This window comes from Panthera uncia, chromosome D4 (genome assembly GCF_023721935.1).
Source record: "Panthera uncia isolate 11264 chromosome D4, Puncia_PCG_1.0, whole genome shotgun sequence".
Lineage (NCBI taxonomy): Eukaryota > Metazoa > Chordata > Mammalia > Carnivora > Felidae > Panthera > Panthera uncia.
This window is the reverse complement of record NC_064807.1, coordinates 48,858,283-48,881,651: the sequence shown is the minus strand read 5'-3', so window position 1 is coordinate 48,881,651 and position 23,369 is coordinate 48,858,283. Positions and strand designations below refer to the sequence as shown.

Sequence of the window (23,369 nt, the reverse complement as noted above, 5' to 3'; positions counted from 1 at the left end):
GTTTTAGAAAAATCATTTCAGTGTAAGTTGATGATGCTGGTAATATTAGCTGAAACTCTAGAAAAATCTGAAAACTTTAAGAAAATCTGATTTTTAACAAAATTATTCCCTCCAAAATTTATTGTCCTTCTTATGAACTAAAAACAGGACGACCCAGTATTATCTCTGGTTTGCAATTAGCCTACTGTGTAAACTTCACAGATAAGGAGTCAAAACCACCTTACATGGAGTCAAAATCATCTGCTACAACCATAAGAAAAATTAATATGAATATTTTGGTACATTTACTTCTCTGTGAATAAATGTACGTTTTTATGTTCAACTGGCACCACACTGCTTTTATTTTTTTCATTTAATACTGTATTATAAAGGTATATACTTTCCTCAAATACTTTGAAAATAATTTTTAATGACTACCTAATAGCCAATTATAGGGATAGATATATCATAATTTATTTAAGGTTTGCCTGTTACAAGGTAAGTTGCTTTCAAATTTTCACTATTATAATGAAACTGTAACAATTATCTTTTATAGGATATCACTCTGCTTAGAATTATCAGTTTATAAAGTTTATCCAATTTTTTCTAATGCGGTGTTTCTCTTACTGATTTATGACACTCCCCATCTTACACTAAGCTATTGTTTCCAGGCTGCTGTGGCAACCAAAATATTGTTTTACTTATTACTTATATTTTTATATTAGAATACTACACTTTTATTTTTGTTTTTTATTGCTCTAAATGAATTCTGGAATAGTTTTACAATGATATTCCCCACTTTCCCCAAAAGAAATCTCATGTAATTTTGATTTAACATGGGGTTCATAGTGTTTAATTACAGAAAGAGCTCTTACCAGTTCATAAAGTTTTTTCATTTTACAATTCTCAACTCTATTTATGACATATATGTTGCAGATATTTTTATCAGTTTGTCATTTTTCTTTTAACTTTATTGTGGTGTTTTCAATTTTTAAAAATTCAAATATATAAATATAAACATACTTTCCTTCTCAGTACTTGGTGTTTCTGTTTTACAAAGGCCGAGTCCACATCAAGTTTATATGAAATACTTGCCTGTATTTTCTTCTAGAACATTTATGGTTTCATTTTTTAAATATAAAGTTTCTAAAATACCTAGAATTCTGTGTGAGGGAGGGGTCAATTTTTAAAAATAAATGGCTTACCCATTACTTGAATAAACTATTGAATACTCCATGCTTTTCCAACTATTTTGAAATGTTACCTTCATCACTAATTACATATGTTTGATTCTGTTTCTCATCTATTCCATTTCATTTAATTCAGGCACCAATAAGCTATACCACTTAAATTATTGTACCTTTAAAATAAATTTGAATATCAATGTGAGAAGGTATCTTCTCTCAATAATGTCTTTTAGGGGGGCCTAGGTGGCTCAGTCAGTTAAGCGTCCAACTCTTGATTTCAGTTCCGATCACGATCTCATGGTTTGTGAAATCGAGCACCCACACTGGGCTCCGTGCTGACAGTGTGGAGCCTGCCTGGGATTCTCTCTTTCTCTCTTGCTTTACTCCTCTCCTACTCGCACTCTCTCTCTCAAAATAAATAAATTTTTAAAAATGTCTTTCAGACATCCTCCCACATTTATACTTCTAGGTATCCCCCCAAAAAACGCCAAAACATATGTAATAGTATGCTGATGGAATAAAGAAAGAACAAAGAAGAATCTCTTATTATAGACAGGCTTTCCAACTTCTAGTAGGACATATGCATGAGAATTAAACAGATTTGTTTGAAACTTACTCCAGTTGCCACTCGAATACTTGCTGATGGGGGTCGTATTCCAGAAAGAGGTCTTCCAGTCAACCCCATTCCACCTCGTGAAACAGGGCGAGCTGCTGAAGGTTTGTGATTACTGGCCATCGTTTGTTTACTTTCACCACTATTTGGAAACAAGAAACAGTTCAATTCTCCTTTAATGTCTCCTATAGCAACACACTGGAGATCCACATAGCTTTCCTTCAAACATTTAATCCACAATGACTTTTCTTGCAAATTGTCATTCCAGGTACTACTACAAGGCTAAACTGGCTTCATTTTGTTCAAATATGAAAGTAATGTTCAATTTAGAGTGGAACTATGAAATCATTTATCATATGCCTTCCTCATTTCCCTATTCTTTACCAAAATGTAAGCCTCTCTAATTACCTATCTCTCTTGAGCTCTTCCCCATACTCTACTAAAATTTCTCTTTTCTGACATATCCAGCACGTTTCTTCCCTCCCAATTTTTTTTCCACAGGGAAAAATGATGATTCACTCCTTTATATTCTAAACCCTGTTATCAGATCTTTCATTTTACTTTTTGCCTTAATAGAATCCCAACTTGCCACAAAACACTTTCAGTGAAGGCTGTTTTAGCTTCTCAATCCATAATTCCAAAGCAAAGGAGTGCACAGCATTCCCGTTGCTCCCCAGTGTCACTTTTAAAACATTAATCTTCCAAATCTTCCTTTGAGGACCAAGGAATGCAACCTTACTGCCTTGGATCTTTCCTGGTTCCTTTTATCTTAGGGACCTCCTGATTTCTCCCCCCATCTTTACTAAAGTCTTTTATACCTAGTTCAAGTCTCTCTACTCCAGTCCCACCAATGTCCTGGATGACTTCCATAGGGATACTGGCTTCAATATCTAACATTTTAGGTCACAGTTCCCTGACCTAAATTTTAGTAACCATCTCAACTCCATTTCACTCATCCATAGCTATGGCTAGACCTGGAGCTTGTCATCATCTGGAATTGTTTCATCTCAATACCAACTGAAATATTTCATTGGTACTCTTTATACCCATCTTATCTTTATTCTCACTCTATCTCCCTTTAAACCCACTCCTCAATTCACTCATCCTCTCCCAGTTTACCAGCCCCCTCCTTTACTCATCAGAATATATTATTCAAAGTTTTGGCTGATGATTTAGAATAGCACTTTTCAGATTATAGGTCATGACTTGTTAGTGGGTTGTGAAAACAAGTTGGTAGGTTTTGCCCAATATGCTTTAAACATGAAGTAAAAAATGTAAGAAGGGTGACTGAGTGGCTCAGTCAGTTAAGCATCTGACTCTAGATTTCAGCTCAGATCATGATCTCGTGGTCTGTGAGTTCCAGCCCTGTGTCAGGCTCTATACTAACAGTTTGGAGCCTACTTGGGATTCTGTCTCCCTCTCTGCCCCTCCTCCACTCACTCTCTCTCGCAAAAATAAACATTAAAAAAAATGTAAGAGGGGCACCTGAGTGGCTCAGTTGGTTAAGCGTCTGACTTCGGCTCAGGTCATGATCTCACAGTTCATGAGTTCGAGCCCCACGTCAGGCTCTGTGCTGACAGCTTGGAGCCTGGAGCCTGCTTCGGATTCTGTCTCCCTCTCTCTCGTTGCCCCACCCCTGCTTGCTCTCTGTCTCTCGAAACTGAATAAACATCACACACAAAAATTTTTTTTAAATGTAAGAGTTCACTGCATATAGGAAGGGTATTGTTTCATTACATTTTTGTTTCAGTTATATTTATGTAAATTTACACATTAGCGAAAAAAATACTTTATTGCTAAAAAATGCTAACCCTCATCTTCATCTAAGCTTTCAGCAAGTCCTAATCACTAATCACAGATGACTATTACAAATATAGTAACAATGAATAGTCTGACATATCTCCAGAATTACCAAAATGTGACAGACATGAAGTGAGCAAATGCTGTTGGGAACATGGCACTTAGAGACTCGCTTGACACAGGTTTGCCACAAACCTTCAATGTGTAAAAAGCGCACTGGAGAAGCTCAAGAAAATGAAGTACGGCTGTTGTCCATGTAAAATTTAAGTCTATTATTCTAGCTTTCCTGACAACTTTAAGAAAATGTACAACATACAGAATTTCCAGGGGTGCCTGGGTGGCTCAGTCTGTTAAGCCTCCAACTTCAGCTCAGGTCATGATCCCTATGTTTGTGAGTTTGAGCCCCGCAACGGGCTCTGTGGAACAGCTCAGAGCCTGGAGCCTGCTTCAGATTCTGGGTCTCGCTCTCTCTCTACCCCTTTCCCGCTCACACTCTGTGTCTCTCTCTGTCAAAAGTAAATAAACATTTAAAAATTAAAAAAAAAAAAAAAAAAAAAAAAGAATTTCCACCTGACTGTCTCTACCACTGCTTTACTATCTTGGAGAAAGCCTAGCATTAGATCAGTCCCAGGAGATAAAATAAAAAGAACGGTCATTCCTAACAGACAGGCCACTAACTCCTCCGTTATTCACGCAAATCAGAGACGGAGCCTAGCCTTTGGTTCCAGAAAAATGAGAGACACAAACTTTAGCTCTGACAGTTAGCCCCACTGCATGTGGGTCCTCATCTGTAAGACCCATGCGTGGCAATGGGCTGTGGCCTGAAGAGCTGTTGTGAAGATTAAAGATACTATATAAAAACATCGGCTTGCTAATTATTACTACCAGGATCCTCCCTAAACCAGCCATTTTAACATATACCAACAACTGGCAAGTTGCTAATAAAAGACACACATCTATTGCTTCGAGTGAAATCCCTCAGCCCACGGTGGATTTTCTCTTTGAGGCTCTTGGATCCTTCCCTCCGGTCTCGCCTCGGCAGGTTTCCTCAGGGGACTGACTGAGGTGATCTCTCCACACGCTCTGCCGGCCTGGAGTCCGACTTCCCAGGCCTGGCGACAGGCTGAGAGAACGGCTAAGTGCCGAAAAGTGTGGATTTGTTTTTGTTTGGAGCGGATCAGCTTCTCCAAGGTAAGAAAAGCGGCTCCGGAGGGACTGAGAGAGGGATAGATGGGACCTGGGATTTCTCACCTCCCTGGGAGTGTCAGGAGGAAAGCTGTAACGGTGAGGGGCGCTCGAACCTGTTTCCGACGCCGCCACCCCGGCCGAGCCCACCAGTCGGCCAGAGCACCGTTGTCTCACTTCGCCACTGCAAGCTCCCCTCGCGCAGCTCTCCTGGGTCCTCAGAACTAACCACTAGCGGCTACGCGCGGCTACGTATCCCGGCAACGGGGGCGGGACGAAGAGAGGACCCGCCTCCTGATTGGCCAATCTTCGGCTTCTGCCCCTGGTAACACCAAACGGAACGAGAATAACCTGTTCTCGCGAGATTGGAGATCTGATTTTTGTTGTCGGAGTATCTCCAGTCTTTTTCTGAAACAGAAAACGGCGACTTGAGTAGGAAAGTACGTTTTGTCTGAAAACCTTAGTATTTATAATCAAAGCCACCTTTCTGATTGTGTGCCTGACCTGCATTTACTCCTAGCGAGTTTTATTATATCGCTATGTCACCTCGTATGTGACATGTGTTATCGTGTAATAGACTTTTTAATAACTGTTTTTAGTTACTTGTGGTAGGCAGCGTTATACTATCTTTTTACTTCTTATTAGAGGTAGTTATCCTTCCTGTTAGGTCTGCGCAACGTACACATTACATTAAGTATAGATGTGTTTCTGGTGACATCTATTCCTCGTTTCAGTGGAAACTTCCTATCTTTAAACTTCCTTTCAAAGTTATTTTGATCCAAGTTTGTGAAGGATGAATTAAATGGACAGTGGTCTTAAAATAACTATTTTAGAATCAATCTGTAAAGAAACACCATGTAGGGGTGCCTGGGTGGCTCAGTCGGTTGGGCATCCGCCTTTGGCTCGGGTCACGATCCCATGGCTTGTGAGTTCCAGCCCCAGGTCGGGCTCTGTGCTGATAGCACGGAGCCTGGAGCCTCCTTTGGATTCTGTGTCTCATTCTCTGTCTGCCCCTCCCCTGCTTCTGCTCTGTCTATGTCTCTCAAAAATAAAGGTAAAAAAAAAAAAATTAAAAAAAATAAACACAATGTAAAAAAAAAAAAAAAAACTACTTCATCTCAAATCCCACATCTCTAATAAAGTAACTTGGAGTTTTCTTCCAGTCTTTCTATGTAGAGAAAGTTTAAATGCGATTGCAACTATAATCATAACGTACGGAAAGTATTGGACTTTCAACGTTTTTCGCATTTCCAACTTGCATACATTATTTATAACTAGATTTATTTTTGAATGTCCTGCCTTCAAGTAGTTTAAAATGAATGCAACAAAATGAAATGTCACGTGGCTGAATTATCACTTCAAGTTCGTAAAATATTTTTATGTAATTCTCCCATTTGAGCCCAACAAATTTGTAGTGTCCTTTAGTGACTATACAGGAGGAATCCACATAACAAATTTTACTAACTGGACTTTATTTACTGTTAGTTCCCCATATTTTTGCCTCTCCATAATTTGCTGCTTCTAAAGACTTAAAGTCCTTTTCTTCAGTAAATATTGTTCCTTTGTTAACTTGTTCTGTAAGTCCAGACTCTAGCCACCTCTTTGAGTACTCATTTCTGAGTTTCTCCCTTGCATATATGAGATATGTATGTTAATAAATTTTTCTCTTATTAACCTCTTTTGTTGCAACGCCCCGCGCAAAGCCTACAAAGGTAGAAAGAAAAAAGATTATTTCCTTCCCTACAACCTCTGCCCAACTACTCGGTACACAGAATTGTCTGAATCAACTGACATTATGGAGATTTTTTTCCCTGAGTGCCTTCAGACACATGGAAGGAGGACGCAGCATTTGTCATTTGTATGCAGATGTGACAGTTGAGATAAAGGTTTTAAATCTGAGAATTGCTGAACACGTAAGATATTTTAATTTTTTAGAGTACCGAGAACCCAGTTTAGTATTAGGATTTAAGGCAAACGACTGTTTACAACTTGGTCCCAAACTCTGTCGTTTTAATTAAAAAACAATGTTTAACTTCCAAAAGTCTCAGGCGATTCCACAGAAGCTCTGGAAAAGTCGGAAAAGGGTTACCCTGACAAAACGTTCAGAACGATTTCTCTCAACCACAAGGGAGCGCGCAGCTCCTGAAATCAAATCTTAAAATATCCGGATTCGGCGCGCCTGCGGTTCCCGCCCCACTGCGCGTGGCATTGTGGGATTTGTAGTCCCAGCGCGCATCTCGTACTACAATAAACTGTTCAGCCAGGACTCGGCAAGGACGCGGGCTCGAAAAGGATCCGGATTGGGGCGATCGGGCCCAACGGCCGGGCACTGTTATCTCTTCCTCGGCGGATCGTCCAGGGCGCGGGAAGGAAACGAGCTTCAGCTCGGCCTTGCCCTCAGCAGTCGGGACGCACACGCTTTGCGTCATGGCGGGCTGAGACAGATGATGAATTCCGGTGTACATGTCAGGGTTGCTGTGTCACTCGGCCCGTTCGGCGTTTCCCTTCCCCGTCGCCCTTCCGCACCGGCTCTAGGGCTCTTCCGGTCCTCAGCCGCCCCTCACCTGCAGGCCCCTCGCCCGCCGCGCCCCCGCGCACTCCTGGCCTCTTCTGCGGACTGATCTCGCGCGGTGCCTGGGCCCCGGGTGCCGGACCGACGAGGGCCATGGCGAGCGGTGCCGCCAGGTACCGGCTGAGTTGCTCGCTCCCAGGCCACGAGCTGGATGTGCGGGGCCTGGTATGCAGCCTCTATCCGCCGGGGGCCTTTGTGTCCGTGTCCCGAGACCGCACCACCCGTCTCTGGGTCCCAGACAGGTGAGCGCTGCGAGTCCGTCTGTCCCCGCCTGTCCCCACCACCCACCCCTGGCAGTGTTGCAAGCTTCCTATTGCTGGTGGGACAAGAGGGCCCCTCCCCTGCTGTTATCTTGTACTGTTCCCGGCCTTGCCTCCGGTCCGCGCTCCCTCACAGTTCTGAGAGCACTGGCACTCTGGGCGCAGTGTTAAGAAACCTGTGAGATTTAGGTGGAAAGAGCACCGCTTTAGGATTACAGAGACGTACATTCTTGTCCTAATTTGACCACTTAACGAGTGGGTGACCTTGGTCGAAGCTCTTATCTTTTGGGCGATGATTTGCCATGTTTCTTTCAGGTTTGAAAATTTACTGATGCCAGGTGCACCCCCCCATTAGACATTGTGAAAACATTCTGTAATCATCCCTCAAATTTAATTTTTGATAATTGCGTTGCAGAAAGTTGCATTTGGCACGTCTCCTTGTTGTCCAAATAAGTTTCTTAGTCTGGGGTCTGTGGTGGGCTCGGATGGAGGGGATGAAAGTTTCAGTATGTTTTATGGATGTGTGAGGATGTGCTGTTTTCTTGAAAGTCCATTGCCTTCAAAAGGTTGTCAGGTTAACCAAAAAGAGAAATTAAGAAACTGAAGGTTGAGCTCCAGTCCAAATCAAGTTCAAGGGGTCGGTCCTGATTTGGCTGGTTGTAACAGGAAATTTATGACCTGGAAGACAGATTTCAGTTCAGAAAGAGAAAATTTGAGGTGATCTACTTTGTTATGTAGTAACTCTCCCATTAGTATAGGTTTCACTCAGAGTTTGGTAGCCATACATAAATTCAGATGTTAACTCTTGGTTGAGTGTCTACTATTTGTTTAGATCCTGAAGAAAAAGAAAACAAAAACAAGTTCCCTCTTCTTATGGAGCTTTCTTACAGTCTGGGAGGGCTCATGGATCAGAAAAAAAAGTAAATAAATAATTGCTCATTGGCATGTGTACTGTGAAAAAAAACAAACAAGTATAGAATTGAATGTAGTGATGTTAAAGAAGGAAGCCTCTCTGATGAGGGTTTCAGTTTTGTTTGGTTTATTAAAGCTGACACCAAGATGGACCTAGTCATGGGAGCAAGGAATGAGAAGAGTTGAAATGAAAGAGATCTGTAGATGGTAGGAGGGTCAAGCATAGACACCCTGGATTAAGAAAGAGGCAAGTTCCTGTGTGCGGGAGGGAATGAGCTGTGAGGTCAGGAGCCAGAAGTTGGCTGGAGCCACATGCTATGGTAAGAGTGCTTCTAGAAAGAGTGTAAGTAGAAGCCTTCAATGCGTTTCAGACAGGGAGCAGCATGATTTGATTGACCTGTTGAGAAATACTGCTAGCTGCTGGTGGAGATTAGATTGCAAAGGGATAAATGTGGAAGTAGATCTGTTTGGAGGCTTTTGTTGTAGTGCAGCCAGTACATGATGGTAGACAGACTAGAAACGTTATAGAGCAAACTCCTATATTGAATTGGACGAGATAATCTCTGAAGGTCTCTTTTAATTCTACGATTCTGTGATATTCCGAACCACTTAGTAACGCTAAGACATAAATTTATGTGTATTTGAGTGTAATTAATGATTAAGCTTGTCTCTTTAAAATTGAGTTCAGTAGAAGCACGTACCCAGCAGGATACAAACATTGCAGTCAGAAGTAACTAAAGGATGGCTGCTGTAATAGTTGAGTCTTGTCACTAAACTTTACGTGTTTTGTAGGACTGTGCTAGGTCCTGGAGTTTTTGCATTCATCAGAACTTCAGGGATTGGAGGCTGAAGTCGTCTGTTTGAAAAGTGTTGTGCTTTTTTCTTTTTAACTCATGTTGTGTTTTTGGTTTTGTTTTCAAAATCATTCATGAATTTATTCAGCTAACGCTGATTGAGAGCCAGCGTTGTGTCACACACAGGAGTAGATAGTGGGTAATTATGAAGTAAGACTGTTTTACCTCTCATTTCCAACTGTTCAAGTAGGGCATTTTATAGTCCCTGGGTGATGAGTCTCTTCTACATCCCAACTAAAGTGTCTAACGTACCCTTACTGTTATAAAAGTGTCCTCAAGGCTGACGTCCTGACAATCTGTATGTCAATTTGTATTTGTATGACAATTTGTATGTCAAATTGTATGACAATTTGTATGGTATATTAATAAATGTAATGAAGTGCTGTAAATGTTTGTAGCCAGATAGGACATGAAAATTGTTTTCCCATGTACATTGTTGATAGAATTCTGGATCAAGGTAGTTAGTGTACAGATGGATTGGGAATGATGGAATTTAATTTAGTTTTAGGGAAGCAAAATAGTTCTCTTCCAAGGTGCACTAAACCAGATACCTTGTCTTTCACAAAAGCCCATTGAAAACCCAGAGGCTCTCTCTGCCTTCTGAAGACCTTTCAGAAAGGAGACATTATTCTTTGATTGTACATTGAACTGTACCAGTCAACATGTGATTGTTTCAGACTGCTTCAGGCCTCCCTAAGCCCACTTCAAGTTAAACTGGATTTCTCATCTGTCATGAACTATTGTTTTACCTTTGGAAAACTACCCACATTTGAAAGATGCAACTTCACATTTAATGTGGTGTGTTAACTCTTGCCTGTCCGTGCCAAGGGTTAAATGATTTCTCCCTCCTGTAAACACTCAGCACTTTGTGTCCAAAGTTAATAGTTCTATGGAGTTTGTTAAGAAATCAGAGCCATTCCCTTCCCAACCCCCATTTCCTTTTCTTGGAGTTAAAATTGTTATCTCTTTTAACTGCTTATTTTTGTATGTTACTTCCATGTGTATGTATAAAGTGCTTTATTGCTATTTTTATTTTTTTAATATTTTAGGCATTTTCTGTTCTTGCTGCAGAATATTGGACTTTAGCTCTCCCCCAGCTTATGCATCTTTTCTATGCTCCGCCCCTTATAGTTGAACTTAATTTAGATGAAATCAGTATAATTTTTAAGTTTTTGTTTACTTATTTAATTGAGAGCGAGAGTGCGCACAGCATGCATGGGCAGGGGAGGAGCAAAGAGAGAATTCCAGGCAGGCTCCATGCCTTATGTGGGACTTGAACTCACAGAACATTTGACCTGAGCTGAAACCAAGAGTCTGCAGCTTAACGGATTGTGCCACCCAGACACCCCTAGACGAAATCAGTATTTTATGACTGCACAGGCTCTACTTACACTGCTGTGGAATAAACTATGATAACTCTTCCTCAACAGTTTTATGATCTCCCTGTAGCTAATGAGTATCCTGTTTGGGGCTTTCATTCACTTCATTTTTTATGTATTTCTCACAAATTCAACTTCATATTCTTTGCTAGTTGTCTAAATCTCTTCTCAAGACCTGTAGACATACTGGGTATTTTACAGTTTCATCTTCCTGGGGGTGAAAACTTTCTGACCTGGTCTGTCTGCCCCTGGGGCACACAGATCCTGAGATCTGCCTTCATTGTGTTCTTCACAGTTTCTTCTTTTGGGCCTCTTGTGTTGGATCTGTTATCTGTATCGTTTTACTTTCTTAGTTTTCTTCCTTGATGCCTTTTTGGAGCATATCCCCCAGGAGCTTCCTGAAATACAGTACACTGATGATAAATGTATTAAGATAGTGAAAGTCTGAAAATGATTTTATTCTGCCTTGCTACTTGAATAATAATTTAAATGTTTGTAGCACTGTAATTCCCAAATAATTTTCCTTCAGAATTAAGAAGCTATTGCTCCATTGTATTCTAGCCTCCAATGTGTATTTTTTTTTAATGTTTACTTTTTTTTATTTGAGAGAGCACCAGCAGGTGAGGGGGGAGGGGCAAATGGAGAGGAAGAGAGAGAATCCCAAGCAGGAGCCCACCAACACAGGTCTCGGTCCCACAATCCTGGGATCATGTCCTGAGTCAGACATTCAACTGACTGAGCCACCCAGGCGCCCCAGCCTTTACTGTTAAATTTGACAAGTCTGAAGCCATTCTGTTTCTTGAGCTATTATTTTTTTTCTCTCTGGAAGGCAGTCTGTATTTAGGCACCCCTAAAAAGTTTAAAAAAACACACAACAAAATAAAGTGGACAAGTTTAAAAAAAGCTACTGCCAAATACCTTCCTTTGAAGATTTTTCATATGATTCATCTTGCAACTGATTCTGAAGATTTTCAATAGTGTTCCTTTTCCTAATTCCTACCTTTCTTGGTCCCCATTTTTAGAGGTACATAGTGCTGCTGATATTCTTCAGCTTTTTAGGGATTCATTGGTAGATTGGTCCTCTACTTTCCCTGATGCCTACTTAGAACTCAGTTTTCTCAGGGTGTCTGGGTGGCTGAGTTGGTTACATGTCCGACTCTTGGTTTCAGTTTAGGTCATGATCTCAGGGTTGGTGAGTTCAAGCCCTGCGTCAAGCTCAGTGCGGACAGCAAGGAACCTCCTTGGGATTCTCTCTCCCTCTCTCTCTGCCCCTCCCCTGCTATTGCACTCTTTCTCTCAAAATAAATAGATAAACATTAAAAAAAACCCTCAATTTTCTCAGGTATTCTATATCCTTTATTATTTTTCAATCAGCTTTGAGTGTTCAAAGTTGTGTTCCTGTTTCTTTTTCTTCTTATTCTCCCTGGCCTTGTGGGTTTATGCCTTTCTTCGAAATGTGTATGGATGTGTGTTTATCTTGAAGTCTTATCTCTTCGTGTGCACTTGTCCTGTCTCCTTCTACTACATTGCAAACTTTTTAATTTAGCTTGAATCGGGGATATAATTCTTTATGTTCCTCTCGGGAGTTAACTTACTGCCTTCCACATAGTACATTGTAATATGTTGTTTGACTTGTTATATAAGGCAGTGATGCTGAGTGATGTGTGTAACAAATTGATAATCTTTCTAAACGCAAGGCAGTTATTAGTATGCTGTGTCCCTAGAGCATTCATTTATATATCCCTGTATTCCATTAGTTTGCATATTGAGAATGATTGGTACTCTAGCGATTTAGATATATATACTCTACTAATGGGTATTAAGTTAGTGTTTCATAGTATGAAAATATCCTCACTGTGTTTGAGACTTATTGATAGTGTACTTCATTATCTTAATTGTATGAATGTTTCACTTCACCAGGGATTTCTGAGGGTAACAGTCACAGATGAATAGAAATGAAGACGGAGCGTGAGAAAAAGCCACTTGCGATACTTGTTTCCCTCCCTTTCCTTCCTTATTCTTTCTGTTAATTAATACAATGATTAACAGCGTTTCTTATCAATGAAACGCTGAGTAAACTTTTTCTAATCTGATGTGAATCTCAATAGTAGCTAATAAAATTAGATATTTAATATTTAAGTTAAAATAATAGATTCTTGGGGCACCTGGCTGGGTCACTCAGGACAGCATGCGACTCTTGATCTCAGGGTTGTGAGTTTGTGTGTAGAAATTACTTAAAAACCAAACAAACCAAAACCAATAGATTCTTAAGGTAGCAGACACTCTAACGTTCAACCCGTATACTAAAAGAAAATGAGTACTTGGATACTCATGTCCTATGGTAAGTCAGGGGACAAATGTGTATCTTTTTTTTTTTTTTTTTTTAAAGATTTTTTTTTAACGTTTATTTATTTTTGAGACAGAGAGAGACAGAGCATGAATGGGGGAGGGTCAGAGAGAGAGGAAGACACAGAATCTGAAGCAGGCTCCAGGCTCTGAGCTGTCGGCACAGAGCCTGACGCGGGGCTCGAACCCACAGACTGCGAGATCATGACCTGAGCCGAAGTCGGCCGCCTAACCGACTGAGCCACCCAGGCGCCCCGACAAATGTGTATCTTATTCATTACAATGTCTTTCCAGTCCTAACAGGGGCTTTACAGAAATGCACTGTATGAGTGGCCACTCCAATTTTGTATCTTGTGTATGCATCATACCTTCAAGTGATATGTACCCTCATGGACTAATCGCCACTGGAGGAAATGACCACAATATTTGTATTTTCTCACTGGAAAGTCCAGCACCACTTTATATACTAAAAGGTCACAAAAATACTGGTGAGTATAATGCTTTGATTTTTTTCTATTTGAAGAAGTTTCATCCTTTTGAAAATAAAATTCATATATCTGCATTCCATACTATTAATTATGTTTGTTTTACCTATGGCTATGACTTGATAGTGAAAACCTTTTAGGATCATCATTGTTCTGTAAATTCTATTCCAGAGTTATTGTTATCATCAGTAAAGGTTGACATGCTTATATATGTAAATAATACAGTGTTCTATTATAAAAGGAAGAAGCTGTATAATTTTAATACACCTTGTGGTTTTCGTTTTCAACTATTTTGTGCAAGGAATTAATTTACTCAGGAGACTAAGAGTATTTTTTCATCTTATGGTTGTTATATCTGTATTTATGCAATAAATTGAAGACCCAGAACAAATGTGTTTAGGACCTTGGTATCATAACCGAAGAGTATTTAATACTTTTTAATATTGTTTTCTATGGTTTACGTATATTTCTGATTATCTGATATTCCTGGATTTGTGTGTGGTTTAATAGCTCTTTATTATAAAATGATATGCTTAATCAATGCAGTGTGTATACCTATTTTTTTTATGTATCTGGATCTGTAAGCAAGTAGTATGCCCCATAAACACTTGAAAATTCCTTTGAAAAATTTTGTAAAATGAATTGTGTGTATATATGTGAAATCTTTAATACTGAGTGATACAGACTTTTTTTTAACTTCATTGAGGAAGTCTTGAAATGTATACAATGGTAGAGATACAGTATTTTGTAATGAGTTATGTATAAATATATATATTTAAAGGAATGACGATCTTTTCCACCGGTGTATTTACATAGCTTCAAGGATTATCAACACATGGCCTATCTTCTTTCATCTCCCCAGTCTTCTACAATGTTATTTTAAAGGAAATTTCCAATATACTGTTTCATTTGTAAATACTTTAATATGTAACTCTAAAACAGGGTTTGGCAAACTTTTCTGTAAAGGGCCAGATAGTAAATATTTTAGGCTTTGCAGGCCATCTGGTCACTTTTACAACTATTCAAGTCTGCCGATGTATACAAAAGTAGCCATTGACAATAAAATGAATGAGCCTATCTGTATTTCAATAAACAGCTATTTATGGACACTGAAATTTGAATGTCAAAATTTTCACATATCAGGAAATATCTTTTAATTTTTCCCCTCAATTACTTAAAAATGTAAAAACAATTCTTAGTTTGTGCAGTATACAAAAACAGGTGGCCCACAGGCCATAGTTTGCTGATCCCTCGAAAAGATTTATTTTTTTTTAATCGTCATTACACCTAAAACAAAACAAAACCTAATTGCTTATTATCAAATATCCAATGAAGGTTCAAATTATACCCAATTGTTTCATAAATGTTTTTTTACAGTTTGCTTGAACTGTGACCCAGCTAAGGTCCGTATGTCTTTTAATCTATGGGTTTCTTTCCCCCTTTTCCCCCCTCCCTATTTGAAACCAGCTTATTTAACCTGTAGGATTTCCTACTGCCTGAACTTTGCTGATTAAAGCCTCATTGTTTCCCTTAACATGTTCCTCAATCCCCGATATGTCTTAGGAGGTATTAGATCTAGAAACTTAATCAGATTCAGGCTCAAGTTCTTGGCAAGTACCTGTTACAGGTAGTATTGTGTACTTTCTGTTGTAGCACATTAAGAAGCACTTAATAACTCTTTGTGATGTAAATTAGTGGGTTCAAATGTTGATCATTTATTCATTATAAAATTACTAGCTGTCTTGTATGTAATGGTTTTTAGCATGTAGTGATGAGTACACACAGATCCAGTATTTCATTAAGATTTGAAAAATCATTATACTCTAACTCTACCTTTTTTTTTTTTTTTGCCTTTAATAGCTAGCATTTTTTTACTATATAATTTTCTGACATTGCTTTTTTTTTCCCCCTGTCAATTTGTTGGTTACGTATGAGACTTTTGTACAGGGAAGATAGGATAAATGCTTGCCATGTCTCCTCTCCTGCCTCTTTTACCAAGTTTCAGAATGAGTTAGCTTCCTTTTTCATTCTCAAATTGTCCCATATTTGGCCATATTGGAAACCTCTTTAAATTGGCCCCTGTGGCCTTTTGATAAGACCTTTAGCAGTTTTCTTTGCTTTTGGTACTATAGAATATTACAGGTTCACTTTATGTATACCTTGTTCTAGACCTGGAATCAGCTATTTCTCCAAGAAGCCCCGTGTTTTTTGCTTTTGTTTTTTGAGTGGGAAATAATAACTGGAAACCTGAATTTTGGTTGTAATGGTGCTCAACAGGATTTTTTAACTTAATGTTGCTTTATAATTCTATAAAACATAAATAGTTTCAAAGGAAAAACAACTCACCAAGATATATTCAAAGAAGTCTAGATTCATTCCGTATTGGCTTCTTGCACCATCCCTTTCCTTATATTTATTAACTTTGTTCTTTTTAAAAATAATAGAGCAGATATGGATGTAGATTTATATTACCCCTTTCTTAGGTAAAAGGTAACATACTGTATGCAATTTTCTGCCCTTCCTATTTTTGCTTGATAACATTACCACTTTGGAGATCTCTTTATTATACTATATAGAAGCCTTCTCCATTCATGTTTACAATGGCATTATAATTCATTGTTTAGCTAGCTGTACTATGACTATTCTAGCTTACTTAGCGAGTCCCCTATTGATGGACATCTGAGTTTTCAATCTTTTGCTAGTACAGATAGTACCATAATAAATGGCTCCATGCCTCTGTCATTTTGTTAGTTTGGAAATGTCATTTAGGCATAATACTCATTTCTGGATCAAAAGGTAAATGGATATGTAATTTTGTTAGGTATTTCTGAGTCGCTTGATTAGGTGTTGTAACTTGTTTTTGCATTTCAAGCAGCAACATGAGTCCCTATTTCCCTTACCAATGGTGTATGTTGTCAGATTTTTAGATTGTTGCCAAAATAATAAATGAAAAGTGATGTTTTAGTATAGGGGAAATTTGCATCTCTGTTATTATGGAGGGGGACATCTTCATAGAAGGAAGTGATTATTACCCTTTTTTTCCTGTGAACTATATTAAAAATTGCCCATTTAATATTGGGTTACTGGCCATTTTTGAAGCCCTTGATTAGAGTTATTAACTCTTTCATACAAATTACAAATTTTTTCCCATTTTGTTAACTTTTTTTACTTTGCACATTTTTTTTGTAATGCAAAAGTCAATTTTTATATAATCTTATTTGTCTTGATCTTTTAAGGTATCATATGATCTCATAGAAATCTATGTAAAAATACTGCTTCAATTTTGGAGGGTATTTTTTCTGCCTGATTCATTTCTACTTTATTATAAGGTAATCTTTTGTTATTTTGTTAGTTTCCTTGGTGGTTTAGAGGCCAAATGTCATGTGCTTTTTTTTTTCCTGGCATACCATACATACCATGTTAGTGAGTATAGCTGAAAAATTAATGATTGACATTCCTTTTTTTTTTTTTTTTTTTTTCAACGTTTTTTATTTATTTTTGGGACAGAGAGAGACAGAGCATGAACGGGGGAGGGGCAGAAAGAGAGGGAGACACAGAATCGGAAACAGGCTCCAGGCTCCGAGCCATCAGCCCAGAGCCTGACGCGGGGCTCGAACTCACGGACCGCGAGATCGTGACCTGGCTGAAGTCGGACGCTTAACCGACTGCGCCACCCAGGCGCCCCAATGATTGACATTCTTATGTCATTTTTGTTCAGCTTTCTAGACCGTTTTATTTTCTAAATAGTAAAGTAGTACTATTCTTTAGTTGATATTATACATATAACACTTCCCCATTTCATTATAACTTGCGATTCTAGGTAATTTTATGTTGCATTATTTGGTATCGTGGGCTTTTTCCCCCTACCTATTCAAAGCTAAATGCTTCCTTATGCTTATTGAAAGAAATTTATTTTTTTTATTCATTATTTCTGCCTGATCTTGAAAGAAATTTAAAAAAAAAAGAAATTTTCTGTGCTTTCTGAAACGTTTCTCTTGAATTATATGTTACACTGATCTCTGAGAGAATATGAAGAGCTTTCCCAATTACAACTATCAAGGAGAAACATTTAAAAAAAGAAAATTGGAATTGGTAGCTAAATCTCCTTATGAGAGAACCTCCTGTACCCAAAGATTTAAAAACTGGAACTTATTTTCTAAATCCAGCTTGATTCGCTATTATCCATTAGGAAATATGGTATAAGTTTTTGGAGGTAAGTTGTTATTATCTGGAAAATAAGGTTATCCAAAAGAAAAAAATTTTTCACAAATTAACCATATCCTGAAAACTTAGGGTTTTCTGTTTTTGGACTTATACATGAATAATTTATTAATATAAGCATCAAATGTTGAATTTACTGCCTTTTTGAGCATTTGAGTTTAAAGAACAACTGATGATACATAACCTTTTTTTTTTTTTAATGTTTATTTATTTTTGAGAGGGAGGGAGATAGAGTGCAGGTGGGAGAGGGGCAGAGAGAGAGGGAGACACAGAATCTGAAGCAGGCTCCAGGCTCTGAGCTGTCAGCACAGAGCCCGTCGTGGGGCTCGAACTCACCAACCGTAGATCATGATCTGAGCCGAAGTTGGACACTTAACTGACTGAGCCACCCAGGCGCCCCATGATACATAAGCTTTAAGTTGATCTTTAAAAATTTATAATAATTTGAAAAGCAACTTTTCATATGAATGGAAAAAATTCAGTTTGACTTCTGTATTCAAATACAGTAATTGTATTTTTATTTGTGTAGTAATCTCTTTCAATCTCTGTCCCTATGACTAAGAATGGGTAATAGATCCACAGAAGATATTTTCTATTCTAATTGCCAAGACTATTTCCTGACAATCTAGTTTTTTTTCATTTTAAAGATTAAAATCCTTTCATTTCTCTGAACTTTAGTTTCCTCATCTGTTAAATAGGAATAACAATAGTGTTTAGTTCCTGGAGTTCTTGTGGAGTGTAATGCACTTTTTACAGTGTCTGGCACATGGTAAGGACCCTGTATCTCCTAGTTGTTATTGCTAAAGGTTTCTGCTTCTTTGCAGAAACCCAACACCAGCACCTGTTCACAGCTTTATATTTTACATACTAATTTTCTCTTCCTTTTGCCCTACTTTATTTTCCACTTATTTTTAATTTTTACCTTATTATTATGTATATATTTATGAAATCACAACTTTTTCTGGAACAGGGTAGGTAACAAAATTTGGGGAATGTTTGTTTGAATATAGTCAATGCATATGTAGTTTTTAAATTATATTCTTATCTAGGAAAAAAATTTTTCCTAAAGGTAATGGCCCCTTTTTTTCCATTTCCATAATTTTCTGAGTAACTATAGCTGATATTTTACAAGTGTTGCAGGAAGTCTCCTAAATGCCTATTACATTTTTTAAATATTCTAACATAATGAGTGAGAATAGGTTACGGTATAGTAACAAACACTTCCCTGATCTCAGTGGCATGACACAAAAGTCCTTCTCACTCACCGTACATATTCATCATGGATTAGTGAGGGGAATCTGCTCATCAGAGTCTCTCAGGGACCCAGGCTGATGGGGGCTTTCTCTCTACCTGTGCTGCAGTGGTTGGTTGCAGCAGTGACAGGGCAATGTGATTAATAATGCACTGACTCTTAAAAGCATATACCTGAAAGTGTCAGCCACCATTCAGACTCTTGACTAATGCATGGATCATTTGGCTGTGCCTAATGTCATGCACTAAAAGGGCGAGCCACCAACCACAGTCTGCCTCTGGTTATCAGTTATTCAGCTTGCTGTCCCTTGTGCAGGCAGAACATACCCACTTCTCTCTCCATGTCAGACAAGCCAAAGTTACACTTGCAACCACAAGCCCAAAGTTAAGAATCCCTGGGTGACAGGTGGTATTTTAAACATCAGGGAGGTGATGCTCAGGTGTTCCGACATCAAGTCCCAATATAGTTCTTAAAGTCAGAGGTGTGTGGGCTACAAACATACGTTCCCTGTCATCCATTCACCCAGTATACAGTTGTGGAGCTGTAGGGTAATCAGAGCAAACACTGCCATTCAGGAGAAGGAACAGTGCAAGACAATGGTTCCTAATATGTAGTCATTCTGACATCTAGACGGGTGTCTGTTTTCAAGGACCTGCCTGCTCGGAGAGTGGAGAGATTTTTGTGATCTGTTCCCGTTGGTCTCTAAAAGGGGTTTCCCCAGTACATTATTCTTCGTAGCTCCACTTTGGCCCTCTGGCATACTCTTTCCTTTCTGTTACTCTCCTTGGTCACCTTGATATATACCCTCCTTGGAGACTAAGCAATATTCTCAGCTCTCCTTCTGCCTATGGGAGTTGGGTGCACAGGGTCATTTTTGTCTTGAAAGGTCATAGACTTTATATTTTTAGTTCTTGGCAATGCAACTCTCTTGGTAGTCTTATTACTTATTTGATTCCAGTCAGACCTCTGTGTCAGTAGCCATACCCTCAACTGTAGACTGGATTTGCTGTATTTCTCCCCCTCTCTCCTTTCCTCTTTTCCTACCTGCCTTTTTAGATTTTACTACTGAAGCTTTGAGCCTATCCGACCTCAGTGGGAAAGCTGCATGCTCAGATTCTTTTCCCTGAGCCATTTGCCCAGTTGAAGGCATTTATTTTCATGGTTAACAACCTAATTTGCTTTGCTTTGAATTTACTTAAAATCCATTTGGACAGGGAGTTTGGGTGGCTCACTTGGTTAAGTGCCTGACTTTGGCTCAGGTTATGATCTCGCATTTGTGGATTTGAACCCTGCGTTGGGCCCTGTACTGACAGCTCAGAGCCTGGAGCCTGCTTCCGAGTCTAATATCTCCCTCTCTCTCTGCCCCTCCCCTGCTCATGCTCTTGTCTCTCTCTGTCTCTCAAAAAATAAAATAAAGATGTTAAAAAAAAATAAAGAAATTTTGGCACTGTGCATGCTAACCACGTTTTTTATTTGTCCCTGTTGCATGACTGAGTTTCAGTTGTCCTTTGCAGCTAAAACACCTCAGGTTCATATTTTATCATTTGGGGTTGGGAAGCAATTGGCTTCAGTTTCTGAACTCCATTCCTTCTTGACAACCAGCCACTTCTTTATCTCATTACATTCATTTATTTATTCATTCATTCATTCATTCATTCATTTAGAGAGCCTGTGTGTGTGTATGTGTGCATGCGTGTATGCATGCACACACATGAGCAAGAGAGAGGGAGAAAGAGGATCCCAAGCAGGCTCCACATTTTCAGCACAGAACCTGATGCGGGGCTCAATCCCACAAACTGTAAGATCATGATCTGAGCCAAGTTCAAGAGTTGGACGCTGACTGAGCCACCCAGGTGCCCCTCATTCTGTTCTTTTCGTACTTAGTCAGATGTAGCTGATAGTAACTGACAGCTTATCACTGCAGTACCATTTTCCATCCTCTTTCTTTAGAGCTACAAGTTCATTATGTCTTCGATTTTTGCCGGCTGCAGTTTTACAAAATGTTCCACTGCATAAGGATTACCAAACTTCCATTTTCTGTTACAATGTCCTCCCCACCAGCTGCCCATTAAGCTAATGCCATTTTTAGATTTTTGTTTTAGCAGTGTCTCATTTGTGCTACCGATTTTTGAATCAGGTAGGCTAGTTGACATTGTGGTAACAGACAACTCCAGAATTTCAGGAGTTTGGCACAATAAAAGTTTGCTTTGCTTCTTACAGATCTAGTGCAGTACAGCAGGGGGCTCTGCTCCTCATAATCACTCAGGGATCTGGGATGACAGAGGTTTCGTTTCATCTCATGTGCTTTCAGAGACAGTGGAGCAGTGCGAGGGAACACGGCTTAACTATGCACCTGTCCTTAAAGCTTCTCCTGTTAAATAACATTTCCCTCATTTTTCAATGCCAGAACAAGTCATGTGGCTTGCCTAAAGCCAAAAGAACTGGGGAAGCTCAATATTACCATTTGTTGAGAAGATAAAGAGCAGAAAATATTTGATGAATATCACTAATGGCTACCATGCACACCACAATATTTACCTGTTCCATGTTTTTCCTGGAAACTTTCCTCTTCAAGTCTACTGTTGGATTGATGCTCTGGGCTGATGTTAACATTGGATTCCCCTTTGACAATAGATTTCCTAGAGAAAATTCCCATATTTTTGTCATTCTTTTTTTTTTTAATGTTCATTTATTTTTGAGACACACAAAGACACAGCATGAGCGGGGGAGGGAGATACAGAATCGGAAGCAGGCTCCAGGCTCTGAGCTGTCACCACAAAGTCCAACGCAGGGCTCAAACTCGTCAACCGCGAGATCATGACCTGAGTGGAAGTCAGATGCTCAACAGACTGAGCTACCCCTGTACCCCTATTTTTGTCCTTCTTAACTTACTTTTTCATTTTGGTGTATTAAGCTTCTTAAGAAAGCTGTTACAGGGACTAAATGTATTTTATATTTGTATATTAGAAAATGTCTTTATCCTTACATTTGATTGTTAATTTGGGTGGATATAAAATCCTGTATTAAAACCATTTAATCTCTGAATTTTGAAGGCATTTCTCTATTGCCTTTTAGTGTATTGTGTTAACTGAAAAGTTTGATGCTGTTCTCATTTCCCATCTTCTCTGTGGGACACGTGCCTGGTCCTTGTACGCTTTTAGGATCTTCTCTATTTCTGATGTTAGAAAATATTTCACAGTGCATCTCTGCCTCTGCTTTTGAAAGTGACTTTCATTTGGCTCTTTTGTGGGTTCATTCAATCCAGACACTCATGTTCTTCACTTTTGGGAATGTTTCTTGTACTATTCTTTGTCTTATCTGCCCTGCTGGGGCCATTTTTTTTCTTTCTGGAATCCCTATTTGTTGGATAGTGAACATTGTGAAATTATTTTCTAACTTTTTAAACTTTTTTATTTTTTGAGTCTGTCTCTTTGGTCTAATTCTCAGGAGAGACTTTTTTTTTTCTGGTGCTATTTGATTTTGGTTTGATTCTTCTACTTTTAGTTTTTATTTTTCTTGTTCTCTCAATAGGTCTTCTTATGTAATATCTTACCTATTTGCAAATACTATGTGACTATTAAAGTTTTATGGGGTGTTTGTTTGTTTGTTTGTTTTTTGGCTTTCTGAAATTAGGTTTGTTTCTTCTGGCCTGCCTAACCCTTTGCCTTTTATTTTTGTGTTGCTTTGTTTGGATTTTTCTCTTTCCCTTTGGAGACTTTTATAAAATGGTTGTCGATATTAAACTGGCTGCTCATATTTAAGAATAAGGTATAAAGAAGTTGAAAATTTTTTAGCTAATGTACATGAAGCTTGGTGATTGGTGGGCTTCATTAGAAGGTGATCTGGAGGTGGTCTGACCTTTTAGGTGGGAAACCCTCTCACATTTCCTTATCTGAAGTTCTTTAGCATTATTAAGTCTTCTAGAGCAGAATTCTCCTCCCTCTTGCCTGGGCAGTGGGGAATATGTGCCTGTCTGCTGGTATTGTGGGAGAAAGGAATGACATACTACCACATTTCAGGATGTATATTTTTCCATTTATTTCCCTTGTGTTTCACAGGGCTTCTTATTCCAGACTTTTATTTTACCTGACTGCCTGAATCTGTAAACTGTGCTTCAGTTCCTCCAGAGAATAAACCTCCCATTGCCTGCAGCTGGTGAGGATGTACTTTCCTGACACTGGAGGCTGCTAGGAGAGATCTAGCATTTCAAGTTCTCTGCCTAGCTCCATTCTCCATCGAACCTACTGGCTGGACATTGAGTCTCATAAGAGTTCCTTGGGGAAGTCGCTCAATTCTTATCTCTCTCTGTGGGTGTTTAACTTAT

At 38.9% G+C, this 23,369-nt stretch overlaps 2 protein-coding genes across 4 annotated transcripts in view; one reads left to right on the top strand and one right to left on the bottom strand.

The window, feature by feature from the left end:
* IFT74 (intraflagellar transport 74) overlaps positions 1 to 4,960 on the bottom strand; it is an 89,027-nt gene extending 84,067 nt beyond the window's left edge. For 2 of the 3 annotated variants that reach the window (XM_049623280.1, XM_049623414.1), the window contains exons 1-2: positions 4,831 to 4,960; positions 1,783 to 1,921 (exon numbers count right to left, since the gene is read on the bottom strand). In XM_049623280.1, the coding sequence (XP_049479237.1) occupies positions 1,783 to 1,902 (120 nt within the window). In that variant the 5' untranslated portion in view covers positions 1,903 to 1,921; positions 4,831 to 4,960. The remainder of the gene's footprint in view (positions 1 to 1,782; positions 1,922 to 4,830) is intronic. The other variant, XM_049623352.1, reaches the window with a different exon arrangement.
* A 2,469-nt stretch (positions 4,961 to 7,429) lies between these two features.
* PLAA (phospholipase A2 activating protein) overlaps positions 7,430 to 23,369 on the top strand; it is a 40,063-nt gene continuing 24,123 nt past the window's right edge. The window contains exons 1-2 of the mRNA XM_049622903.1: positions 7,430 to 7,578; positions 13,382 to 13,575. Coding sequence (XP_049478860.1) covers positions 7,430 to 7,578; positions 13,382 to 13,575 — 343 coding nt within the window. The remainder of the gene's footprint in view (positions 7,579 to 13,381; positions 13,576 to 23,369) is intronic.